Source organism: Silene latifolia, unplaced genomic scaffold (assembly GCF_048544455.1).
Source record: "Silene latifolia isolate original U9 population unplaced genomic scaffold, ASM4854445v1 scaffold_398, whole genome shotgun sequence".
Taxonomy (NCBI): domain Eukaryota; kingdom Viridiplantae; phylum Streptophyta; class Magnoliopsida; order Caryophyllales; family Caryophyllaceae; genus Silene; species Silene latifolia.
This window is the reverse complement of record NW_027413323.1, coordinates 68,890-93,181: the sequence shown is the minus strand read 5'-3', so window position 1 is coordinate 93,181 and position 24,292 is coordinate 68,890. Positions and strand designations below refer to the sequence as shown.

General features: G+C 37.6%; 4 protein-coding genes and 1 non-coding gene across 5 annotated transcripts; all 5 read left to right on the top strand.

Moving 5' to 3' along the window:
• The first annotated feature begins 216 nt into the window (after positions 1–216).
• On the top strand, positions 217–1,440 carry LOC141639460 (F-box protein At2g07140-like). Its single transcript, XM_074448582.1, has one exon. The coding sequence runs from the start codon at positions 217–219 to the stop codon at positions 1,438–1,440; it is 1,224 nt and encodes a 407-aa protein (XP_074304683.1).
• A 2,638-nt stretch (positions 1,441–4,078) lies between these two features.
• Positions 4,079–5,230, top strand: LOC141639459 (F-box/kelch-repeat protein At3g06240-like). Its single transcript, XM_074448581.1, has one exon. It carries the CDS (start codon positions 4,220–4,222, stop codon positions 5,228–5,230), a length of 1,011 nt encoding a protein of 336 aa, XP_074304682.1. The 5' UTR covers positions 4,079–4,219.
• Positions 5,231–8,227: 2,997 nt separating this feature from the next.
• Positions 8,228–8,866, top strand: LOC141639458 (uncharacterized). The gene has a single exon (XM_074448580.1). The coding sequence runs from the start codon at positions 8,228–8,230 to the stop codon at positions 8,864–8,866; it is 639 nt and encodes a 212-aa protein (XP_074304681.1).
• Positions 8,867–10,752: 1,886 nt separating this feature from the next.
• Positions 10,753–16,146, top strand: LOC141639457 (uncharacterized). The gene is made up of 5 exons (XM_074448579.1): positions 10,753–11,598; positions 11,653–12,950; positions 13,479–14,229; positions 14,405–15,130; positions 16,114–16,146. The coding sequence occupies exons 1-5, from the start codon at positions 10,753–10,755 to the stop codon at positions 16,144–16,146; spliced, it is 3,654 nt and encodes a 1,217-aa protein (XP_074304680.1).
• A 5,054-nt stretch (positions 16,147–21,200) lies between these two features.
• LOC141639461 (small nucleolar RNA R71) lies at positions 21,201–21,307 on the top strand. Its single transcript, XR_012542534.1, has one exon. It is a non-coding gene; the product is annotated as a small nucleolar RNA R71 (small nucleolar RNA).
• The last annotated feature ends 2,985 nt before the right edge of the window (positions 21,308–24,292 follow it).

Genomic DNA, 24,292 nt, shown 5'->3' with positions numbered 1-24,292 from the left:
GGCCTACGGGTTAGGTCATAAAAGGCAACTAGGTTATAAAAAATATGGATATGGACTATTTGATTTGATTTGTAAATAAAATATGGAAAATTAGAAACCAAACCCTAATACACTTATAATTTTCTATTACTAGTATTTATATATTATTATTGGTCAGACACCTTTGTAGCACGCAACTACTCCAAAAAAAAAAGGTACGAATTTTCTAGTACTAGTATGAAGATCAGAAAGACCGTCGCATATTTGCCTCCGGAAGTATTATCAGAAATATTGAAATGGCTACCGGCGGAAAATTTGTTGAAATTAAGGGTCGTTTGCAAATCATGGAACTCGGTTATTTGTGATCCGAGATTCCATCAACAACATCATCTTCATCAATCACGCACAAAAAACATTCAAAGTTGGGAGTACGAATTATTCAATCTATACCGTTACTTCGGACAAACTAAATACTTTGATTTTGCAACATCAGCATTGAATATCTGTAGCCGTCGAACTCCTGAGACTGTTGATAATATTGACGTAAAGGAATTCTGTCGAGGTAAAGTATTTATACTGGGTTACATCGATGGACTCGTGTTGCTCTCTGTTACTTCACGTCGGGTCGATAGAAGGGAAAACGCGATTTTCTTATGGAACCCGGTGCTTGGGAAAGTCATAGATATCCCGGTTTCTAAAACATTGATGATGTTTACGAATAGTAATGTTGGGTTTGGGTTCGGGTTTGATACGAGAAGTAATAATTATAAGCTGGTGGCCCTTAATTTGAAGTTTTATGATAAGAAAACCAAGGTGTATAACCTTGGTTCCGGTTCTTGGACTTCGCCCAAGGAGAAAAGAGGTTCGATTGAGAATGTCAAGTATTTGTCGAAAACTTCACATACCTTTAATTTTGAAGGCGAGATTTATTGGCTTGCTCGCGTTGGGAGAAAGGCAAATAATGTGACACATTACCTTCGTTTTAATTTGTCGAGTGAGGCCTTCACTTGCTCAAAATTGCCCGATTTTAAATATGATAAGAAACGACTACGACAAGAATCGAGGCGTTTATTAAGCATGCATGAGTCACTTGCACTTGTAGATTGTTCGAGTTATTTGCAATCAGGACATATCCGTGTATGGTTGAGGCGAAAGGACAATACGAGTTCCATAGACTCTTGGATAGAGTTATATAAGCTGAATACCAGGCGTAAAACTTTGGTAAATTTGACGAGTAATGGTGAAGCTTATTTAAGATCATGGTCGATGAATGGGAGAATAACGTTATATGTTTATGACTTGAAATCCGGGGAAGAAAAGGTCGGCTCAAGAACTAATGAATTGGATTTAAACTTCGAAAATGGTTATATACAAAGTTTGGCATTGTTAGGACAGCCACACAGTAGGCTATTCCCTTCGTTTGTTTCACAAAACCTTCCGATACGATATTGGATGAGGTAAGCAATGAAGTCTTCCTAGACTTAAGCGAGAGTCGAAAAAACAACTAATTTCAATAATTATTAGGAGTTTATTAGTTATTAATAGACGTATTAAAATAAAGACAATTTCGATTGTTCGTAGGGGTAGAGTAGCCGTGTTATATGGCTAGAAATAGGAGTCTCGATGCAAGGTAATATCTTTATATCTGCTTAAGAGTCGTTTTAAGCTACGGAGTACTATAAATAACTTAAATTGTATGCAACACCCTCTTACTTTCTGAATTACTTACCGGGTGATATTTTCTTATTTTAGTTAGTTTGAGGTTTAAGGTTGGAAATACTAAATTTACGTATTGTTATGGAAAAAAAAAAGGCATTCGAGTTTTCCAAAGTATATCAATGTTGAACAATTGCGAGTTATGTTTATTAGAGTTTTTGTTGTTGCCTATGTAAAGATAATTCAGCATGACTATGTTGTAGATCTTAAACAATAGAAGACCATCCCATCTCGATTTTCCAGAAAATAAAAGCATTCGAGTCCATGGTTCCTTTTTGTTGTCCTGATCTTGCACCCATATGCCGGAAGTTACGAAGGACATACTAAACGGCTAGCGATCCCCAAAGAAGAAACAGAAACCTCAAGTTAAAAATAATAATCATCAAACTATGTGTATGGGACAATAAAATAAAGCTTATCTGAAGTAATGGAGTACAAATAAAAAACTCAAAATTTCAATATAAAATCATGAGTAATCAAAATAAAACCATCGGATTTCGAACCCGCTGTTGGTAATCATCATCTCCGTTGCTCGGAGAGGGCGTCTTCATAGTCAATGTCCAACTATGGGGGCGGAGGGTACGACGAACGACGACGGTAGTTGCCGAGGAAGCGGCAGGAATGTGGTTCCCGACGATGAGATAAACGGATTTATTTGATGAAGAATATGCTCCCAGGTAGGGGTCTTAATGAGATGAGACAACTTGCGAGCTACTCGAGATCGGCTCGGTCAAAGCTCGGCTCGTGCGAGCTCGGCGCTCGAGAGCTTAACGAGTCAAGGCGAGCAAAGGCTGACTCGACTCGAAAGGATTGCGAGTGGCTCGAACTTGTGTGATTACATAAGATATTCCCCACTCGTTCTTCACCTTTGATCTTCATCATTGGATCTTTGACAACTGTAATTCCCCTTCCCCCGGTTGGAACACCCTCTTCATCTTTGCCATTTGGCGCCTTTGGCTAAGGCGCTGCGATTTGACCTTCTCCTCTCCCAACCCCCGTCCTTCCCTTTCCTTCTGCGCTCCATTTACAACCAAGCTTCTACCTGGACCCGAGCCAATGACCGCACCCTCACTGCCCCCTACACCGGTACCGCCCCCTTGATGCCTTTAGCTTTCCTGTTAGCTGGGCCCTTCCGCCGCTGGGTTGGCATAAAGCCAACGTTGACGCGGCTCTTTCCCCCTCTTCCTGTTTAGCCAGTCTGGGGTGTGTCATTAGAGATTGTTATGGGTCATGGGTTTTAGGTTGGTCGTTTCGCTTCCCTGGTCGTGACCCTTTCCTTTGTGAGGTCCTTGCCATCCGAGAAGGGATCTTACATTCTAGTGTCCTTGTGAACAATGTATTGATTGCCTCCGATTGTCTAGATGCCGTTACCTCTATCTTGCAGTCTATTGCCCCTTGTGGTCCTTATACTAACATCATTCTTGAGTGTAGGGCCATTTTGCAGGACTCACCCCATTTGAAGCTGGTTTTTGAGGAGAGAACTGCTAACCGTGTGGCGGATGCTATTGCTCATCACTCCGTCCATGATACTAGTTCTTTCTTAGGTTGTTTTGAGTGGGCTCATGCCCCCCCCCCCCTTTCGTTGTTGATCTTTGTACTAGCGACTCTGTTTTGGCCTCCGCGCCTCTTTCCCCCGACCCGCCCCCTTGATGTACTCTTAAACTCTTTTTTATTTTCCTTTAATGCAAGTTCCTTTTATCCAAAAAAAAAATACATAAGATATTGCTCATATTTTATCATTATTATATTTATGTATCACATATTATAAACGTCTAGCTAATTTGCCAAATATTCTTATATATAACCTTCAAGCTTTGTTATTTAAAATAGGTAGTTTTATATAGGCTCGAGTTAGACTCAAGCTCGCGTTAAAGCTCGCAAGCTTTATAACAACCATATTTTTTTCAAGCTCGGGTAAGCTCAAGCTCGAGTTTTGGTTCTTAAGCACAAGCCGAGCAAGGCCAAGCTCGGGCTTGGCTCAGCTCGTGAACACCCCCAGCCTACTCCCAGGTCACCGTTAGTATCCAGGTTTTCTTTATTTTTTTCTTGGTTCATATTTTCAGTGGGCTAATTCTTCTATTTGGCCCGTCCTATGCTATAGAACGGTCCTTATAATACACGTTTCTTTTATACAATAACACGCCCATATTTAATATTTAATTATATAAATCATAGCCAACTAGGTCATCAATACTATGGACAATTCGATTTGATTTGTAAATAAAATACGGAAAATTAGAAACCAAACCCTAAACCCTGATAATTTTCTAGTTTTTACAGTATATATTATTATTGTCAAGACACTTTGTAGCACGCAATTACGCAAAAGGTACGAAATTATAAGGTTGATTCGAGTATGAAAATCAGAAAGACGGTCGCTTTTTTGCCTCCGGAAGTGTTATCAGAAGTTTTGAAATGGCTACCGGCGAGAAATTTGTTGAAATTAAGGTTCGTTTGTAAATTATGGAAATCGGTTATTTATGATCAGAGGTTTCATCAACAACACTATCTTCATCAATTACGCATGAAAGACCTTCAAAATTGTAGGTACAGAGTAACGGATCTAGACTATTACGCAAGCGGATCATCTTGGCCTGATTTTGTAACATCAGCCGTGAATATCTGTAGTGGTCGAACTCCCGAGACTGTTCATAATATTGACGTAAGCGCATTCTGTCGAGGTATAAAATTGATACGAGGTTATGTCGATGGGCTCTTGTTGCTCCATGTTAATTCGCCTCGGGTCAATAGTAGGCAAAACGCGATTTTCTTATGGAACCCGATGCTTGGGAAAGTCATAGATATCCCGGTTTCTGAATCGTTGATGAAGTTTACGGATAGTAATGTTGGGTTTGGGTTCGGGTTTGATACGAGAAGTAATAACTATAAGCTGGTGGCCCTTAATTTGAAGTTTTATGATCAGAAAACCTTGGTATATAACCTTGGTTCCGGTTCTTGGACCTCTCCGAAGGAGAAAGGAGGTTCGATTGAGAATGTCAAGTATTTGTCGAAAACTTCACATACCTTTAATTTTGAAGGTGAGATTTACTGGCTTGCTCGCGTTGGGAGAAAGGCAAATAATGTGACACATTACCTTGGTTTTAATTTGTCGAGTGAGGCCTTCACTTGCTCAAAATTGCCCGATTTTAAATATGAAAGGCATCTAAATCAAGAATCGAGGAGTTTGGCAAGCATACACGAGTCACTTGCACTTGTAGATTGTTCGGTGTATAAGCACTCAAGACATATTCGTGTATGGATGAGGCGAAAAGATAAAACGACATCCAACAAGTCTTGGATAGAGTTATATAACCTGGATTGCAGAAGTAAAACTTTGCTAAATGTGACGAGGAATGGTGAAGCTTATTTAAAATCATGGTCAGCATATGAATATATATCTGTTTATGACTTGAAATCAGGTACGGAAAAGGTCAGCTCAAGAAGTGATAAAAGGGTTAAATCCATGAATAATAGTTATATAAAAAGTTTAGCATTGTTAGGACACCCACACAGTAGGTCGTTATTCGGTTATTAGAAGTTTATTAGTTAATAGGCAAACAAGGTTGCAGATGGTGATCTCGGAATGGATGTTTTATTTGAACTCATACCTCTTATTTTATAATTTGGTCTTTCTTTCTGCTTGTACGGTACTAAACCCTGACCCTCCTCGTGATGTAATTGAACTTATTTCCCTATTTATATTAATGTGTTCGTTTCGTCCCAAAAAAAAAGGTGTTCTTATCTTTTGATCATCATATTTAAGGATCAATCTAATTTATAACATGCTCTGAAGTTTTGATCATCATATTACGTTTTGAATCGCGAAAGTAGTAATTGACCCCCATTACTTTGTCTAATTGTGAGATTAAGCCCCTTAAGTTTTAATTGGGGTAATTAAGCCCCATTAGTTTGACAAAAAGTGTAATTAAGCCCTATTAGTTTGACAAAAGGTGTAATTCAAACCCTTTTCCAAAATATCATGAGAAATTGAATTTCTCATACTACAAAACAAATATTTAACCTTAAATATAATTAGATTTTGGGAAATATATATTTTTAATTTAAAAATTGATAACTAAGAAAAAAAAAATAATGTAAAAATATATATTTTGAAACTAATTCACAACATAGGATTTTTTATAAAAAAATTTAAAAATCTAATTCTTTAAAAAGGTCTTTTTGAGTTTTTATTCTAAATTTTTTTATCAATTCTCAAAAATTGTAAAAAAAAAACGGGGGAAAAAAATAAATTTGCCAAAAACTTGAGAAATCCCTTATAATAGACTTTATTTCGACTACAAAAGTGTTTATTTCTTGGTTTAATTATTTTGGCAAAAAATAACGATCTTTCTATCAAAAATTTATATATAAAAAAAAGTTAACGGTATGAAACATAAATAACATGCAAAAAATATATATATTGTTTTTCAGGAGTTTTAAAATTTTCATTTTCTTTTCCAAATTTTTAGCATTTTTTCCCAAATATAATTTTTTTTTCTACAAGAATATATTATAATTCTGTTATTTGTATTATTTTCTGTAATTTGATTATGTAGTAAGTTAAATATTTGTATTTGTGGTATGAGATATCAATTTCTCATGAGATTTTGAGTAAGGGGTTGATTTTCACTTTGTATATAAGTTAAGGGGCCTAATCACTCCAATTGAAACTTAAGGGGCTTAATCTCACGATTAGACAAAGTTATGGGGGTCCATTACTACTTTCGCGCATTTCGCGATTTATTAATCTATTTTTATCGGAGCAGTAATTTAATCAAACGTAGTTAAAAAAACTCGCTTTTCCGAACTACCTGTCTTTCTTAACCATGTGAGTTGAAAGTTTTATATATTTTATTATAATTTTTGAGAAATGTTCAAATACTCAAATAGTTAATACTTAAATATGTTGTCACTTTCCGTGATATGCAAAACTAGAAACTAATCCTAATACTATTGGAAATAATTCCTAAACCAAGCCGGGTTTCTTCTTGCTAGACTTTCCTAATTGTAAATATTTTCATGTGAATATTGTATTTCCTTAACTTAGATAAGGAAACTAGAAATATTATGTTAGTATAAATAGACATCTTTTATGTCATCCCCCTTAAACTAAAAGAATAAGAGATTCTCAAGTTTTCCCGCCTAAATGAGTTGCTCTATATTGGGCTTTGAGCTTCATTATATCATATCTTTGACTAGGCCATACTGATTTATTTCATACAATAAATAATTCTATGACATTTAAAAAGGGGATAATATTTTTTCAACTTGCATTCCCCTTTATTTTTACTACTAAGAGAATAAAAAATTTCAATAGTTTTTCCTCCAAAAAGAAGTTGGCTAAATAAGGAAACAAAACTCTATTTTTATTAAATTATTATCTTTTAGTTAAGATATAATCTTTAATCATTATAATTTTTTTTAATTAAATTATAATCTTTTAATTTAAAAATAAAACAAAACTGGTATAAATCTAAAATTCGTATATGAAAAACCGAAAAATTTGATATTATTAGTTTCGCATTTTTTTTTTTACCAAGTACGAGTATTTAGTTCGTATAAAAAAATTATGAACTTATATTATTAATTTCATGACAAAAAAAAACTTTAAAATTATTTGAGATAATTTATAAATTGAAATCATTAGTTTTGTGATGAAAAAATTCATTAAAATATACTCCCTCTGTCCCGGTCATTTGTTGTCCTTTTCTATTTTTGGGTGTCTCAATCATTTGTTGTCCTTTCTATTTTAAGAATGAATTTGATGAGTAATTTGATCATTCACACTCAATTTATTCCACTTGTCATTTAGTAATTGGTCTCTTCCCCTTTCCTTGGTCTTTGTGCCAAAACCAAAGGACAACAAATGACCGGGACGGAGGGAGTACATTTTATGAATTTACTTAATTCTTTTAATTAATTTTTAATTTTTTATCCTCATATTACAATATGAAAAATTAATAATACGTCAATTTTAAACCTTAAATAATACATTATAAAGTAAGTAAAAGATCTATGAATACCGCGCATGTATGCGCGGGATCCATACTAGTTAGTATTCATACAATTTCTCAATAAAACCTATTTTACAATAAACACGATAATAAACAAACGCTTATCTTTTCCTAAACACTAATATACCGAAGCTATAGAAGAATTTTGTTGATGACCAGTAATAAAAATCGATTTCGAAAACCCTTTTTACGCTCAATTATGCACCATTATGCAACTCGATCGAGAATGAAGATGAAAAATAGGATGAATTGTCTACCTTCGGAACTATTATTCGAAGTTTTGACATGTTTACCGACGAAAGATTTGTTGAAGTTAAGGGTGGTATGCAAATTATGGAACTCGATTATCTGCGAACCCAGTTTCCATCAACACCATCTTCATCAATTACACAAGAATAACATTCATGGTTGTAAGTTCTACTTAATCACTTATTGCTCAGATTACTTTAAGTCGGTGAATATTAGAAGTAGTGAAACTTTTGCGACAATTGAGAAGATTGAACTATTACAATGATTGTATGAAATATAAATTAAAGGGTTGTGTCGATGGAGTCCTGTTGGCCCGCACTGTTTGCTTCAACAATGATGAAAACGGGATTTTCTTATGGAACCCAACACTTAAGAAAATTGTTGATATACCGCTTTATGGACCGTTGAAGAAAGCTCCAAAAGTTTCTTTCGGGTTTGGGTTTGATTCGGTGAGTAATAGTTATAAGGTGGTGGCACTTAGTTTGGAGAAGAATGATTTGAAAATCAAGGTATATAACCTTGGTTCTCGTTTATGGACTTCACCTAAAGTCAAGAGAGGTTTGATTGACAATGTCAAGCATTTATCGTCTTCACGTTTCGTGAATTTTGAAGGTTGTGTTTACGGGCTCGCTAGGGCTGAAATAACAACGGGGAAGACACATTACCTTTGTTTTAATCTGTCGAGTGAGGCCTTGACTTGCGCCAAATTGCCTGATGTTAAATATGCGTCAAGGCGTCATCTGGCAGTCTTATATGAGTCACTTGCACTTGTAGATGAATCCATTTATGATGGTAATTTAAGACATATTCGCGTATGGATCAGGAGAAGGGATAGTAGAACAAGTTGCATATTTTCTTGGATTGAGCTCTATAATCTGGATCGCGGTGCTAAATCTTTTAAATACTAGACGAATGATGGTAATCTTTATTTAGAATCGCGGACCATGATCCAGATAGTATATGTTTATGACTTGAAAGCTGGCACGGAAAAGGCTTGCTCAGAAAGAAGTTATTTCAATATAGATTTCATGGATGGTTATCTTGGAAGTTTGGCATTGTTAACATAACACAATAGTAAGTTATTCATTTTACTGTTTCTTCTTAGTAAATCGAATTTTAAATTTCTTGCGGAAAATATGACAAAAGAATTTAGACGATTTGAAGCTTTACATCCCAAGACTTTAGCTTATTTTATGGGTTGATGTCGAATGGCACAATCCAGTTGTACCATAAGCATTGTACAACCAAGGTATAAGAATTCGAGCTTATATGTATTTTTTCTGAGCTAATTCAAAGTTCATGTTTTTAATGTGTAAATGGTTTAGTTCATTACTTTCTAATAAAGCCCATACTCCGTATTATTTAACATAAAACTCAAATACTTTATCACAAAACTAAGATTTTACACCGTACAACATATACAACTGGTTGTATAATCTATTAAATGTGTCGAATGGGTACCCACGAAATTGTTAACCTCTTACATTAAAATTGTATTCTTTCCTGATTTAATTTAAGGAGACGACCATCTTTCAAAATAAGCGAGGAAAATATTGAAAATTTAAGCAATTACAAAGAGTAGGATTGCGACTTGTAAACAGTTGGCAAATCCCATATACGGAGTACTCGACAATCGACATGGTCCAACATTTTTTCCTTTCAACAAAACAGCAGTCCATAAACAATAAAATGGCTGAAACATCGCAACAGTAGTCGGGAAATTGAAATTCAACCCATCATTTCTAACAGTCCATTGTTACTCACGAAGTGTATGAACTGCAAGATACATCCTCTAGTCCTAGGCTCTTCACCAACACCTTTTTCTGATGCAATCACAACGATTTTATAATCCTTACAAACAGGAGCATACCCAAACACATTGACAATTCTTGAGCAAATACGAGGGAAATGGGCAAGCGGGAATTACCAATGATTTACGAATACAAGGGTTCCACAATCTCAATTCCTTGTTCTGGTGAAAAGGAGGATCCTCATTTCTACTAACAAGAAATAACCCATTACATCTACCCATAATACGGTACGACTACAAATCAGAATTCCTGAAAATGAGACCGGTTTTACGAAGTGTTTGGGCATCACGAATTGTCAACAAACAGCCTGGCCAACAACGTTGACGATTAACCAAAGCCTCAAGAGCTAATAATGATCTATTGTTATTCACTAAATTGGGGATTTGGGATAGTTGAAGATGAGTGTGAATGAAATCAGGATCATCCATAATAAAAGACCAAGATTTACATACACACATGAATTTTAATAGGGTTTTTGCCCATAATTTTGATAAGATCTGAGTCCAAATTTCGGGTGGTAAATATTGCATTTCAATTTAGGGTTTTGTTTTCACAGCAACAAGTTGAGGATGAGCAAAGAGTTTAACAAGAGTACACATGAAAAGGGGAAATGATATTGCATTTTATGGAATAAAGGGTGTTAGTTAGAATATAAGTCGGTTAGGTTGTTAACATAACCAACCAACAAACTCTAACTAACTAACTATAAATACTCTTCCTCCATGTATTCTGTTAATTACGTTTTCAATATACAAGTTATCAATTATATCTCTCTAATACTTTCTTCCTTATTCTCTCTTACAATTGTTACCATGATCTAGATTGATCATATTTTATATGGTATCAGTGGTTTGATCCAAAATCCCTTCCGCACAAAATTCTCAAATATATACAAACATATTCATTGTTAAATCTTTGAATTTCTTCATCAATTTCATCAATTTCATCAAATTCATCACAATTAGTCATTACATACTTCAATCATGTCACAGCCTGATTTGAATTCACAGTCTGTTACTCAAGATTCTTTGTATTCTCCTCTTGATGATCTGCTTTTCTTATCTCCATCTGATCAACCTGGGTTAAAGCTTTCTGAAACTTTGTTTGATGGCTCCAATTTTCGACAATGGCAGCGTGAGATCATTCAGACGCTTCTCTCAAAGAACACGATTGGTTTTATTTCTGGCGAATGTTCAATTCCTGATAAAGCTGACAAAAGGTATAATGCTTGGATTCGTTGTGATATATTTGTTTCTCGCTGGATTAAGAACTCTATGATCAAAAGTTTGCAAGATAGTTTTCAGTATACACAATCGTCTAAACATCTCTGGTCAGAATTAGTTGAGCATTTTGGTCAGTTGAATGTGCTTGAACTGTATGAATTAAAGAAAGAACTTGCAAATGTTAAACAAGAAAATGCATCTTTATTGGATTATTATGGAAAAATCAAAGGACTTTGGGAAAATATAGATAATCTGGACCCATTGCCTCAATGTACTTGTGGAGTCATGCTTAAATGCACCTGTCACATGCTAAAAAGGATGATAGAAAGGGAGATACAGTCAAAATTAATCCAGTTATTAATGGGATTACATGCTGGATATGAACAAGTACAGTCTTCTTTGTTATCCATGGATCCTCTTCCTCCCATTAATAGAGCCTTAGGGGTTTTGCAAAAGATTGAGCGGCAAAAGACTATTTATGACAGTAATGGTTCTATTAGTCTTAAAACTGTTGTTTATGCTGCCAAGAAAAGGTTTGCTAATCATAAGTCTACTGAGGACAATCAAAAGAACAAACGTTCTAAGGACACTTCTCTTCAGCCTGGTGTTCTGGGATAGCAGCCTGTTGTTCCTGGACAGTTTGCTGCTTCTTGTGCTCAGTGTGGTAAAAATAATCATAAAACTGAAGATTGTTATCAACTACAGACCTGTTTATTTTGTGACATTAAAGGGCATATCATTGAACATTGCTACAAGTTCAAGGCCTGGAAGGGTAAGCAGGCAAAGAAGGCTGCTAATTCAGCTGAAGTTGTTCCTTATGCCAGTCACACTACTGCAAATACTGTAGAGGCCAGTTATAATCAGGATGCTGAGTATGCTCCTGTCTGTGGTCTTATGTCTCAGAATGCTGCTCCTTATGTTAATCCTTTTTATCCTACATCTTTTGGTTATGCTCCACCAGCGAACTATTTTCAAGGGACATCAACCATTCCAAGTTTTGTTCCTGCTCAGACTGCATCCACTTCTGCTGGGATTCAGAATGCTACAGCATCTGCTGGGGTTCCTCAGGCTTCTTCTGTTGCACCAAATATAGTGCAGGGCATTGTAGATTCTGTTACTTCCAAGGTTATGCAAGCTTTATCTGATAAATCTAATTCTTCTCATTCTTGTGATCCTAACTCTCAAGCTTATAGCCATTTTGCAGGCATTTCTTCTGCTTACTCTTTTATCAGTAGAGTTGTTTCATGTTATAAGGAATGGGTTATTGACACTGGTGCCACTGATCATATGACTTCAGATGCTTCCCTTTTGTGTAATATTGTCAATTTGTCCTGTCCATTGCTTGTTACATTACCTGATGGCACAGTTAAACAAGTTTTCAAAACTGGTACAGTTTATTTAACCAATAATATTACTTTGTCTGATGTCTTGCTAATCCCTGATTTCCAGCCTAATTTGTTATCTGTTGGAAAGCTTATTTCAAGATCCCACTTAGTTGTTACTTTTCTAAAGGATATTTGTCTATTTCAGGACCTTTCAAGTAAAAGAACAATTGCTCAGGGTAACAGATCAGGAGATTTATATACTATTAGAGTACCTGTTTTTCAAAAAGTTTGTAATAATACTAGCCTGAGTTCATTCAGTGCTGCTAGACAGTTAAATGTAGCTATTTTTCATTCTAGGCTTGGACATCCATCTGTTGAAAAGTTGAAGCATGTAAATCCTGTTGTAATGCAAGGTGTTAATAAAATGGTTTGTGAAACATGTGTTTTGGCTAAACATCATTCTTTACCTTTCTATAGAAGTCTTTCTCATGCTAAGCAATGTTTTGATCTTATTCACATGGACTTATGGGGGCCATATAGAACCCCTGATAGGACTGGTGCTCAGACTTTTCGACTATCCTTGATGATTACACCAGGAGTACCTGGACTTTTTTGTTACAGCATAAGACTCAGGTTCCTGAGTTAATTCAGAATTTTATAAATCTAATAGAGAATCAATTTAGTACAAGGGTTAAAGTTATACGATCTGATAATGGCACCGAATTCTTTCAAACCAAATGTAATGATTATTTTGCATCCAAAGGTATTATACACCAAAGAAGTATTTTTGGTAGACCACAACAAAATGGTAGGGTGGAGAGGAAACATCGTCATCTATTATAAACTGCACGAGCACTGAGATTTCATGCACAACTTCCTATTAGGTTTTGGGGGGACTGTTTGTTAACTGCTACCTATTTGATTAATAAAATGTCCTCTTCTGTTCTTAATTGGCAAACCCCACATGAGTTGTTGTTTCATACTAAGCTAGCATATGATGAATTAAGAGTCTTTGGTACATTATGTTATGCAACTAGGCCACCAACTGTCACAGATAAGTTTATGCCTCGAGCTAGAAAGTGCTTGTTCATTGGTTACCCCCCCTGCTCAAAAAGGCTACAAACTTTATGATTTGGATACACATGATGTGTTTGTTAATAGAGATGTTGTCTTTTATGAGCATTGCTATCCTTTTAAGACTACTAACATTCAGCAAGTTGCAGCTGATTTTGTTTCTGATCTTAATAGTATTGAGAATTCTTTATCAAATAATAGTAATATTCCTGATAATAAAAATATCAGTAACCTACAACAAGATAGTAATAATATTACTCCTACTACTAGAGATTTTCGTATACAGTCTAAACCACCTGCAGGATCAGATAATGTCAGAAGATCCAGCAGGAAGAGACAACAGTCTGTAAGATTGTCTGGTTATCACTGTCCTGCAACTTCTTCAGCATTTTATACAGCAATCCTTCAACAACTTCATGATTTTGATCCAAGCTATAAGTCTTCCCTGTCTAATGTAATTAAAGAGGTAGAGCCTAGCTATTATAGTCAAGCTAGTAAGAATCCTCGATGGGTTGCAGCTATGGATCAGGAATTGTTGGCTCTAGAGAAGAATAGCACTTGGGAACTCACTCAACTGCCTAAGAATAAGAAAGCTATAGGGAGTAAGTGGGTATACAAGATAAAACACAAGGCTGATGGGACTGTTGAAAGGTTCAAAGCTCGTCTTGTGGCTAAAGGTTTTAATCAGATAAAGGATAAAGACTACAAACATACATTTTCTCCCGTTGCAAAATTTACTACTGTGAGGACTTTGCTAGCAGTAGCAGCAATCAGAAAATGGTCATTATTTCAACTTGATGTCAATAATGCTTTTCTTCATGGCTATATTGATGAAGAGGTATACATGAAACCATGGTTATACCAAAGCTAAAGAAGGACAGGTTTGCAGGCTCATTAGATCATTATATGGCCTGAAACAAGCCTCCAGGCAATGGAATCAAGAATTGACCAAGTTTCTCTTACATCTTGGATATGTTTAGTCAAGACATGACTATTCACTCTTCACCAAACAGGATCCTTTGACAAATAAATTGGCCCTTGTCTTGGTATATGTAGATGACATCCTGCTGACAGGAGATGATCTGATTGCTTTAGGTACATTAAAAGCAGACTTGCATTCTAAGTACACTATTAAGGACTTGGGAGAAATGCGATATTTTTTGGGATTGGAAATTGGGAGGAATGAGACTAGGATAATGTTGAACCAAAGGAAATATGTTTTAGACATTATGAAAGATGCTGGTTATGAAAACTGCAAGGCAGCTTCTTTCCCTATGCAGAAGGGTCTGAAGCTTACAGTTGATCAGGGTCCATTGCTTCCTGATCCTGAGGTGTACAGAAGACTCATAGGCAGGCTGTTATATTTGAGCTTGACCAGACCAGACATAGCTTACAGTGTTCAACACTTAAGCCAGTTCCTAAGTCAACCACGGGAGCCACACTACCAAGCAGCCCAACATCTTCTGAGATATTTAAAGGGGAGTGTTAATGCTAGTTTGTTTTATTCTTCTACTGCTTCACTCAGTTTACAAGCTTACAGTGACGCGGATTGGGGCTCTTGTGCTTCCAGTTGTAGGTCTCTAAGTGGCTATTGTATCTTTCTAGGGAATTCTCTTGTTTCTTGGAAAACCAAGAAGCAACTCACTGTTAGTAAGAGCTCAGCAGAGGCAGAGTATCGTAGTATGTCCTATACTACGAGTGAGTTGGTGTGGTTGGCTGGCTTGCTCACATATTTCAGGGTACATGTTAAGCTACCTATTCCTCTCTTTTGCGATAACAAGGTGATGCCTGTCGTTGTGTGCACCAAAAATAATATTTATAATACCTATTAAAACTAACAGAAGTTAGTGGTAACAGGGTCGAACCACAGAGAGGCGGGGGAGTTTCTATTGTTTTAATTCTAGTCTTAAGGTAACAATTGTGGGGGTTTTGATTGAATTAACTATTCTAAATGCAACGAAATAAATGAACAAATAAAAATAAGCGAATAAAAATAAAGATGTAGATAAATAATAAAAAGAAACTAGGATGATCGTGTCACTATAGCTACGATGCCATATAAGTCTAGGTGGGTCTCGAAATACAGTCGTGGGTGATAGGTATGACAAGTCCTCTCGGTCCAAGTCAACTAACAGCCCCTCTCGGTCTATGCTATTAGTCCCTAGGTGTCACTATTACTAACTTTCGTTAATAATCCTAATGCCTAAATCACTTACCTTTCAGTCTAGCAATTTAGCCGTCTTAAATCGTTAATTTAAGTCCTTCCCTATCTTTCGATCTACGGGTTGGTCAAAACTAAGCATCTAACAAGTCTCCGCTAGGTCTCATTGATAGATATAGCACTTAACGAATTAAACGAAACAAATCAGTCACGAAGTCATTCGATCGACCAGCTACTCCAGTCGATCGACCAACCGACTCAGTCGATCGACCAGCTACCCCAGTCGATCGACCAAGCCCTAATCCGAGGGTCACCTATTCATATGCCATCTACGCTAAGTTCGCCTACATCCTAGCAAGGTATTTAGCTACTCATGTCTATGACGAAAATAGCAATAAAATTAAGTCAATAAGATACTGAATTCATGATTGAAATAATTGAACAAACGAATAACATAAATTAATAACACGGCTTTGGGAATCCTAACTAGCAAATCTAAATATAGAGAAATTAAAGCAATAAACTGAAATTTGGAACAGAGAATACCGTATGAAATTGCAGCGAATAAAGATCCAAAATCGAATGCGAAGATAACTTTTATTGAAGAAAATAATTGTAAACTAAAGAACCCTAATTCTCATAAACTAAAACTGAACAGAAAACTGAACGTATAAAACTGCATCCCATTGCTTAATGTCAGGTTACGTTATATAGGAATATAACGTAACATTATTCCTAAACCTAATATAGCTTGGGCTTTGGATTTCTCGTTCTATCAATTCACGTCTGATTAGCGGTGTGGTCGATCGACCATGCAAGGCAGTCGATCGAATGCTCTTCGCTGAACAGTAGCTACTGGAACTCGTGGGTTGGTCGATCGACTAAGGGCAGCGGTCGATCGACTGAAGTAGCTGATACTTGACTTCTAACTTCTCGTGGATTTGTCTTTCGGGCCTCGAAATACGCACCAAGCTCGTTCCTTAAGTAAATACTTCACGTCAAATACAATGCAGGATACTCGGGGACTGATTTAGCTCAATTTCTACTCATTTCCGCATAAATCTGCAATATTACATAAAAATACGAAAGTAGACGAAATGGGGCAAATAGTAGCATAAACTACATAAATGAGCTCTGAAATGCGTGTAAAATGAGGTGTAAAACATCATATAAAAGACACGCATCAAACTTCCCCAAACCAAACCCTTACTTGTCCCCAAGCAAGAACTAGACTCGGTCCTAAAACCTAATTGGAACGAGTTCAATCTCAGAGCGAAATGCAACATGTAAAGCCTAAACCAATTTAATGCAACAACCAACAATCAATTAGTAACATGAATCATGCAAACGAGTTATGAAGTCGTTAAAAACTTCTGAACCGTCAACTGTAGAGACTTATCAAATTGGACTCTCACGGGTCGCTCATTTCACTCAAATAAGCATAAGGTGATTATATGTAAAAGATAGAAAGAAGTAATTTTGTAATGACTCTCACCTAACTACGACCTATAAGAACATGCCTGCAATCTAATATGAAAATGATCTCTACAACCGTACATACGCATTCCAACCAACAAATGACCATGACACATGCCGAGGTAAATATGGATATGTGAGGTAAAGGGTAAGAAGGGGCTAAAATGAATTTGGATATGAGGAGTAATAAGCCAAGCTAGCAACTTCAATCCAAACTATAAGCGAATCCCAACTTCAAACTCAATGTAAATGATACAAGATGGTGCCAATTCAAGGCACAAAACTCACAACCTCCATAAAAGTTAACTCCCCAAAGAATATAAATGATAAAATGGGAGTAGAAATCACCAACTCGTAACAAATGAAGAATGTGATTTTTTCGAACTTTCTTTTTCTCGGGATGCAGTCGATCGACCAATATGGTCAGTCGATCGACCGGATTCTACAGCACTCGTTTCTTTTTTCTTTTCTTTCTTTTTTGAATCATTTTTCTTCTCTTTTTTTTCTTTTCTTTCTTTTCAACTTTCTCAATTCTTTTTCCTCCTTCATTCTTTCATCCAACATCATCTCAATAGGAGCATAATAACCAAACCGCAATAAACACATTCCCAAAAACTAATACTACTAGCTTGACAAAGGCAGGCTAAATATAGGATGTAGTTAAGGGACAAAAGGCTTAATTTGGCTATGAGGAGTTTCATGGGCAAAATAAATAAAGGGGAACCTCTACCACATGTGTCAACAAACCACAAACCGAATGCATACAGGTATTAAGTAGATTAAGTTCATATTTATGCAAATTAATGTAACATGTCTCATAAGGAGTAACTACTCACAATCTTAGATAAACTGGTCATGAATGTCACCAGTTATAAGCTCTAAACCTCAGAAAATGATGTAGTTTGCCAAAAATCAAAGTCAAGTCTCAAGTTCAGAAAATAATTAACGAAAACTCGTAGACTATGCATATGTAATTCTACTAATAACATGTCAATTAGCAAGGCTTAGGCGTAAACAAATGCAAATGCAATGTCATCATGGAAATACTACCGTTCCGACTCGACCTATATGCTAAAATAAACGTGCATTTTTTAAAAATTTTGAAATTTTTTGGAATTTTGTATATATATAGGAAATTAAACAACAATGCAAACTGAAAAATGTAAACGTGAAACAGAAATGCAATAAAACATATGAATGCGACGCAAAACCCTTCCCCAAACCAAATCACACAATGTCCCCATTGTGCAAAATCATGTGATGGAAATATTAAAGGAAATGGGAATTTGCGTTAAATAAATAAATAAGACATGAAGGTAATGACTGAGAAACTCACAAGACTTTAAGCGCAGCAAAAGGAAACCTCCCCAAACCAGCGTGAGCTAGGAGGTTTCAGTAGCTAGCAGTGCTACCATAGGTACCTGAAAAGACAAACAAAAGATACCGCGCGTAATTCGAGAAAAACAAAATTGGGCCGGTAAAATTATGTGCAAAATAAGAAAAAACAGAAGAAATCAGAAATTAAACGGAGAATAAAGTGAAGGGAGTACTCCCTTGTCTCCGCAAATCGACCAAACTCAGCAGGGGAATGATCAAAAACAGGTACAGCAGGTTTGGGTAGTCGATCGACCACATCACCCAGTCGATCGACCAAGGTGAACAGCAACAGGAGCTTCTGGAATTCGCAGCCCAGTTGATCGACCATAGGAGGCAGTCGATCGACTAGAAAACGTGCTGTAACTTTCTGATTTCTTCAATTAGCTCAATAACTTGAGCTAATATGGTCTATATACCTGCAAAAGCACATAATAACGCGCCCAAAATCGCGCAAAACCCAAAGTAATATTCTAAAGGTCCAAAAATCCTAAACAAACTTGAAGGAGCGAAGTTTCGCGCACACAAAAGCAATAAATAGTCTTAAATGCGATAAATTGTCTTAAAACTCAAGCAATAAAATGTTTATCCGCGAAAAATGCGGAAAATCTCCGACCATGGCTTCTGGCTATATGAAGTGGCCTCCACCGTGGTTATCTTCTCAGCAGTCCAATCCACAACATCGTCCGACGGATCTACATTTGACGCATCCTCCCACTCGTCATCTGACTTCTCAAGCTCCAAGTCAGAAATTGTAACTTTGGCCGGCTCATCCTCATCAGGCTCCTCGTCGGTGCCATAACTCAAGCATCCAAGACCACCTATTTGAACAATAGGCTCAACGGAGTAACTCAAGCTCATCCTTCCCCAAACCAGCTCCTGCAATAGATGAAATAGGCAAATCGTCCTCCAATTTGCTCCCAATCAGGCGGAGGTGTCACAATAGCAGAATAATGGATACAGGCAATAAAGCAGGAACATCAGAAATGACCAGATAAGACGGTTTAGCAGAAATAGCATTACATGAAACAACCCACATATGATCCTTCTTTCTAATGGTTTGAGCAAAAACAATGGACTGTTTGCCCACTTTGAAGGTCAAGGTCCCTAAGCCAACATCAATAACCGCACCAGCAGTGTGCAGAAATGGTCTCCCTAAGATAATGGGGATATGGGCATCCTCGGGCATGTCTAAGATAACGAAATCCACAGGGAAAAAGAACTTCCCTATTTGGACAGGAATGTCCTCTAAGACTCCTATTGGCTGGACCGCAGAGCGATCAGCCATCTGAACGGTCATGTTTGTCACGGCAAATTTGGTCAAGCCTAATTTCTTTGCTGGACTTAAAGGCATGACACTAATGCTAGCCCCCAAATCACATAAGGCTTTCTCTATGGGAAAGGTGCCAATAGAACATGGGACAGAAAAACTCCCTGGGTCAGCTAATTTCCGGGGGGTAGTCTGGGTCAAATAATAGCTAGACTCCTCTGTAAAAGCCACGGATTGGACAGGCTCAAGTGACCGCTTTTTAGTTAAAAGCTGCTTCATGAATTTCATGTAAGCGGGCACTTGATTGACCAACTCAAGGAAAGGTACCTGAACATTTAAACTACGGATCACATTTTTGAATTTATCGAAAGATACCTGTTCTTTGGTCGGAATTAGCCTCTCCGGATATGGGACTGGAATGGAACCATCCGCGTTTGGAGCTTGCCTCAAGAATCTCGGAGTACTCTCACTCCGGAAAAGAAAATCCCTCAAGTTATCGGGCATAGAGGGACGAAATACCCCGGGATCAGCAGCATCAGTGGTCGATCGACCACTCTCCTCGGTCGATCGACCAGGGTCAATTTTTCCCGAATTTCCAGAAACATCAGGAACTGCTTCTGGAATAGTGGTTGTGGTCGATCGACTGGGTGGGACGGTCGATCGACTGCCTGTGCTGCTATTCTTCTTCTTTTCGTTTTTATTCTTCCCTTTCTCAGCAGCCTTTTTCTTTCCTTTACCCTTTTCAGCTTTGGGACCCTCAAGTGTAGACCCACTCCGAGTAGTAATGGCATTAAGGGTCTCTTTTTTATTCGTCAGCGTTGGTAAATGTCCCGGAGCTCGGGTTGTGTTCTTGCTAGCCAATTGAGCAATTTGGCTCTCCAACGTCTTCATTCCAGCTTCTCTAGCTTGAGACTCTTTCAGCAACAAAATTTTCAACTCGGAAAAATCAGAGCCTTGGGACTGCTGCTGCTGCTGAGGGACATACGAAGGCTTTTGGAACTGTTGTTGCTTATGAGGGGGTACATAGCTTTGCTGCTGCTGCTGCTGCTGTGGAGGTGGAGTTGGATTTAGGACATTTTGGCTACTCCATCTCAAGTTCGGATGGACATTCGGCTCAAAATAGGCGTTCGTCTGCCTATAATGTTGAAAGGCAGCACAAGACTCATAGGGATGAGGACAATAATCTGAAACATGTCCCTCAGCTCCACATCTTTTGCAGACGAAAGGACCGTCTGACATAGCATTTACTTGATAGATCCCTCCTTTTGAAACTCCTCCCAGCTCATACTTATCGAATCTCGCCGTTAGAGCCTCTAATGCAGCTACAGAAGGGGATTCAGCACTTCTCCTTTGATTTTCCCTGGAATTCCCATACTCAGCTTTATGGGTGGCCAAATCATCAATGATTTTCCACCCCTTAGTCTCTCCCAAATTCTCCTGGAATCTGCCACTAGCTGCCGCATCCAGGATAGCCCTCTGATCGTCATAAAGCCCATTATAAAATTGATTGCATAGCCTCCATTTTTCGAACCCATGGTGCGGAATGGTTTGCACCAGCTTCTTGAAACGGACCCATGCCTCATGAAAGTTCTCATCAGGCCCCTGTTTAAAGCTCGTGATCTGAGCTCTAATGGCATTCGTCTTCGAGGCAGAGAAATATTTCTTGTAGAACTCCAGGCCAAGGAATTCCAGTCGGTGATCCCATTAGCAACTCGATCCAGGTCTCTGTACCACTCCCTTGCAGCATCACGGAGTGAGAATATAAACATCGTTTCCTTCACCTGGTCCTGGGTCACACCGGTTGGTGGGGGTATGGAACAACAGTAATCAATAAATGTCTCCATATGCTTGGCTGCATCTTCATTTGCAGCTCCCCCGAATTGGTTTCTCTCAACCAAGTTAATATAAGAAGGCTTCGGCTCGAATTTTCTGTCCTCCCCTGGTAATGCGAATCCCTTATAAAGATTCGCAGCTGTTGGCTCGGAGTGACTGACTATAGTTGCTTCCTCAGCCATGTCTGGAGATGTGACGGTCTCAGCTGAAGAAACTGGAGATGGTGGTGGGTTTTCTTCAAACAATTCGTTCTCGTAGAAACTTGTCCGAGAACTAGGCTCTTCCTCGGACTGTGCTTCTTGAAATAGCCTTCTCTTAACTCGCAGGGTCCTCTCTAGCTTAAGATCAAGGGGAAATAATTCGCCTTGTTGAGACCTGCGCATAAGAATAAACTACAATAAAAAGATGAGAAAAGTTTAAGGAACAAAAGTTCCTTAAACTAAGACTAAAATAATAAAACAATAAAAACTGGCATTGCCTCCCCGGCAACGGCGCCAAAATTTGATGCCTGTCGTTGTGTGCACCAAAAATAATATTTATAATACCTATTAAAACTAACAGAAGTTAGTGGTAACAGGGTCAAACCACAGAGAGGCGGGGGAGTTTCTATTGTTTTAATTCTAGTCTTAAGGTAACAATTGTGGGGGTTTTGATTGGATTAACTATTCTAAATGCAACGAAATAAATGAACAAATAAAAATAAGCGAATAAAAATAAAGATGTAGATAAATAATAAAAAGAAACTAGGATGATCGGGTCACTATAGCTACGATGGCATATAAGTCTAGGTAGGTCTCGAAATACAGTCGTGGGTGATGGGTATGACAAGTCCTCTCGGTCCAAGTCAACTAACAGCCCCTCTCGGTCTATGCTATTAGTCCCTAGGTGTCACTATTACTAACTTTCGTTAATAATCCTAATGCCTAAATCACTTACCTTTCAGTCTAGCAATTTAGCCGTCTTAAATCGTTAATTTAAGTCCTTCCCTATCTTTCGATCTACGGGTTGGTCAAAACTAAGCATCTAACAAGTCTCCGCTAGGTCTCATTGATAGATATAGCTGATACCCGTCGTGAGGTGTCAAAAATAAATTTATAATTCCAACTACAACTATAGCTAGCGGCAGTCGGGTCGAACCACAGAGAGGCAGATGTAATTTCTAGCTGTCTTAATTTCGGTCTTAAGGTAACAATGATGTGGGGGTTTTGAGTTGATTTGGTCTATAGCTAAAGGCAATAAAAGACAATAAACTAAATAAACGGATGAAAACAGGTATTAAAAGGGTGCAAGGATGGTCGGTTCACTATAGTTTCGGCAAAGAAACTAGGTAGGTCTAAAACAATCACGTGAGACGGGAAAATAAGAGGTCTTCTCGGTCCACTCTCACAGGTAGCATCTTTCGATCTCGCTACAAGTCCCTAATATCACTAATACTAACTTTCGTCCTGAAAAGTGACTAAAAGGCTAAATTAATCATTTCTCGATCTTATTAATTTAGTCGTCTTAATTAGGCAGGCTATCTCCCTTCCCTATCTTTCGATCTTTATTGGGTCGGTCAATTCCTAAACATTCAACTAGTCGCGTGCACTCGATTCGTCAAATATAACAATTAAAACAATTAAAAAGAAACACAACTCACGTGGCCAGTCGATCGACGAGGGGACCCAGTCGATCGACTGACACGCGATTTCAGGTCTACATAATTCTACGCCGCCTAACCTACAGATTCCCTACATCCTAGCACGAATAATTTAGCTACTCATGCTTACGATAAAAATAACAACAAGATTGATGAATAAACCTACTGAATTCATGCTTGAAACGACTAAATAAGCAAATAACATAAACGATAATTGGCCTTGGGATACAAACTAGCAATTCTATGTCTATAAATGCAAATAAAGTAATAAACTGGAATAAGAACAGAATAGTACCGGACCAAATTTCAAAAGAAAGATCAAACCAAATGCGAGAGTAAATTGTACGAAACAATATCCCGAACCCTAATTATTTGATATTCTAAAACTCATAAAGAACTTAATGAAAACTGAATAAAAGCTAGATCAAAACTGGATCCTAACTTCTGTAAACTAGGTTACGTTATAAAGGGAAAGTACGCAACTCTTATTCTTAAACCTAGTGTATAATGGGCTTCCAACTTCTCGATCTTTTGATTCACGTCAGAATTAGCGGCTTGGTCGATCGACTATGCAAGGCAGTCGATCGACTGCTCTTCGCTGAACAAAGAGCTACCGAACTCGTGGTCTGGTCGATCGACTATGGGCATCAGTCGATCGACTGAAGTAGCTGATACTTGACTTCTAACTTCTCGTGGATTTGTCTTTCGGGCCTCGAAATGCGCACCAAGCGCGTTCCTTAAGTAAATACTTCACGTCAGATGCAATGCAAGATACTCGGGGACGGATTTAGCTTGATTTCCGCTGGATTCTTCACATTTCTGCAATAATGTACAAAAACACGAAAGTAGACGGAAATAGGGAGAATAGTAGCATAAACTACTTAAATGAGCTCTGAAATGCGTGTAAAATAGGGTGTAAAACAGCATATAAAAGACACGTATCAATAGCACTTAACGAATTAAACGAAGCAAATTAGTCACGAAGTCGGTCGATCGACCAAATACTACTCGAAATCGATCGACCAACCCATTTCGATCGATCGACCAGCTACCCCAGTCGATCGACCAAGCCCTAATCCGAGGGTCACCTATTCATATGCCATCTACGCTAAGTTCGCCTACATCCTAGCAAGGTATTTAGCTACTCA

Coding starts and splice junctions, on each gene's coding strand:
- LOC141639460 (XM_074448582.1), top strand. CDS start 217: ATGAAGATCAGAAAGACCGTCGCATATTTGCCTCCGGAAGTATTATCA.
- LOC141639459 (XM_074448581.1), top strand. CDS start 4,220: ATGAAAGACCTTCAAAATTGTAGGTACAGAGTAACGGATCTAGACTAT.
- LOC141639458 (XM_074448580.1), top strand. CDS start 8,228: ATGAAATATAAATTAAAGGGTTGTGTCGATGGAGTCCTGTTGGCCCGC.
- LOC141639457 (XM_074448579.1), top strand. CDS start 10,753: ATGTCACAGCCTGATTTGAATTCACAGTCTGTTACTCAAGATTCTTTG. Junction 11,599..11,652: donor ACACTTCTCTTCAGCCTGGT/GTTCTGGGATAG, acceptor TCTTGTGCTCAG/TGTGGTAAAAATAATCATAA. Junction 14,230..14,404: donor ATGGCTATATTGATGAAGAG/GTATACATGAAA, acceptor TTCACCAAACAG/GATCCTTTGACAAATAAATT.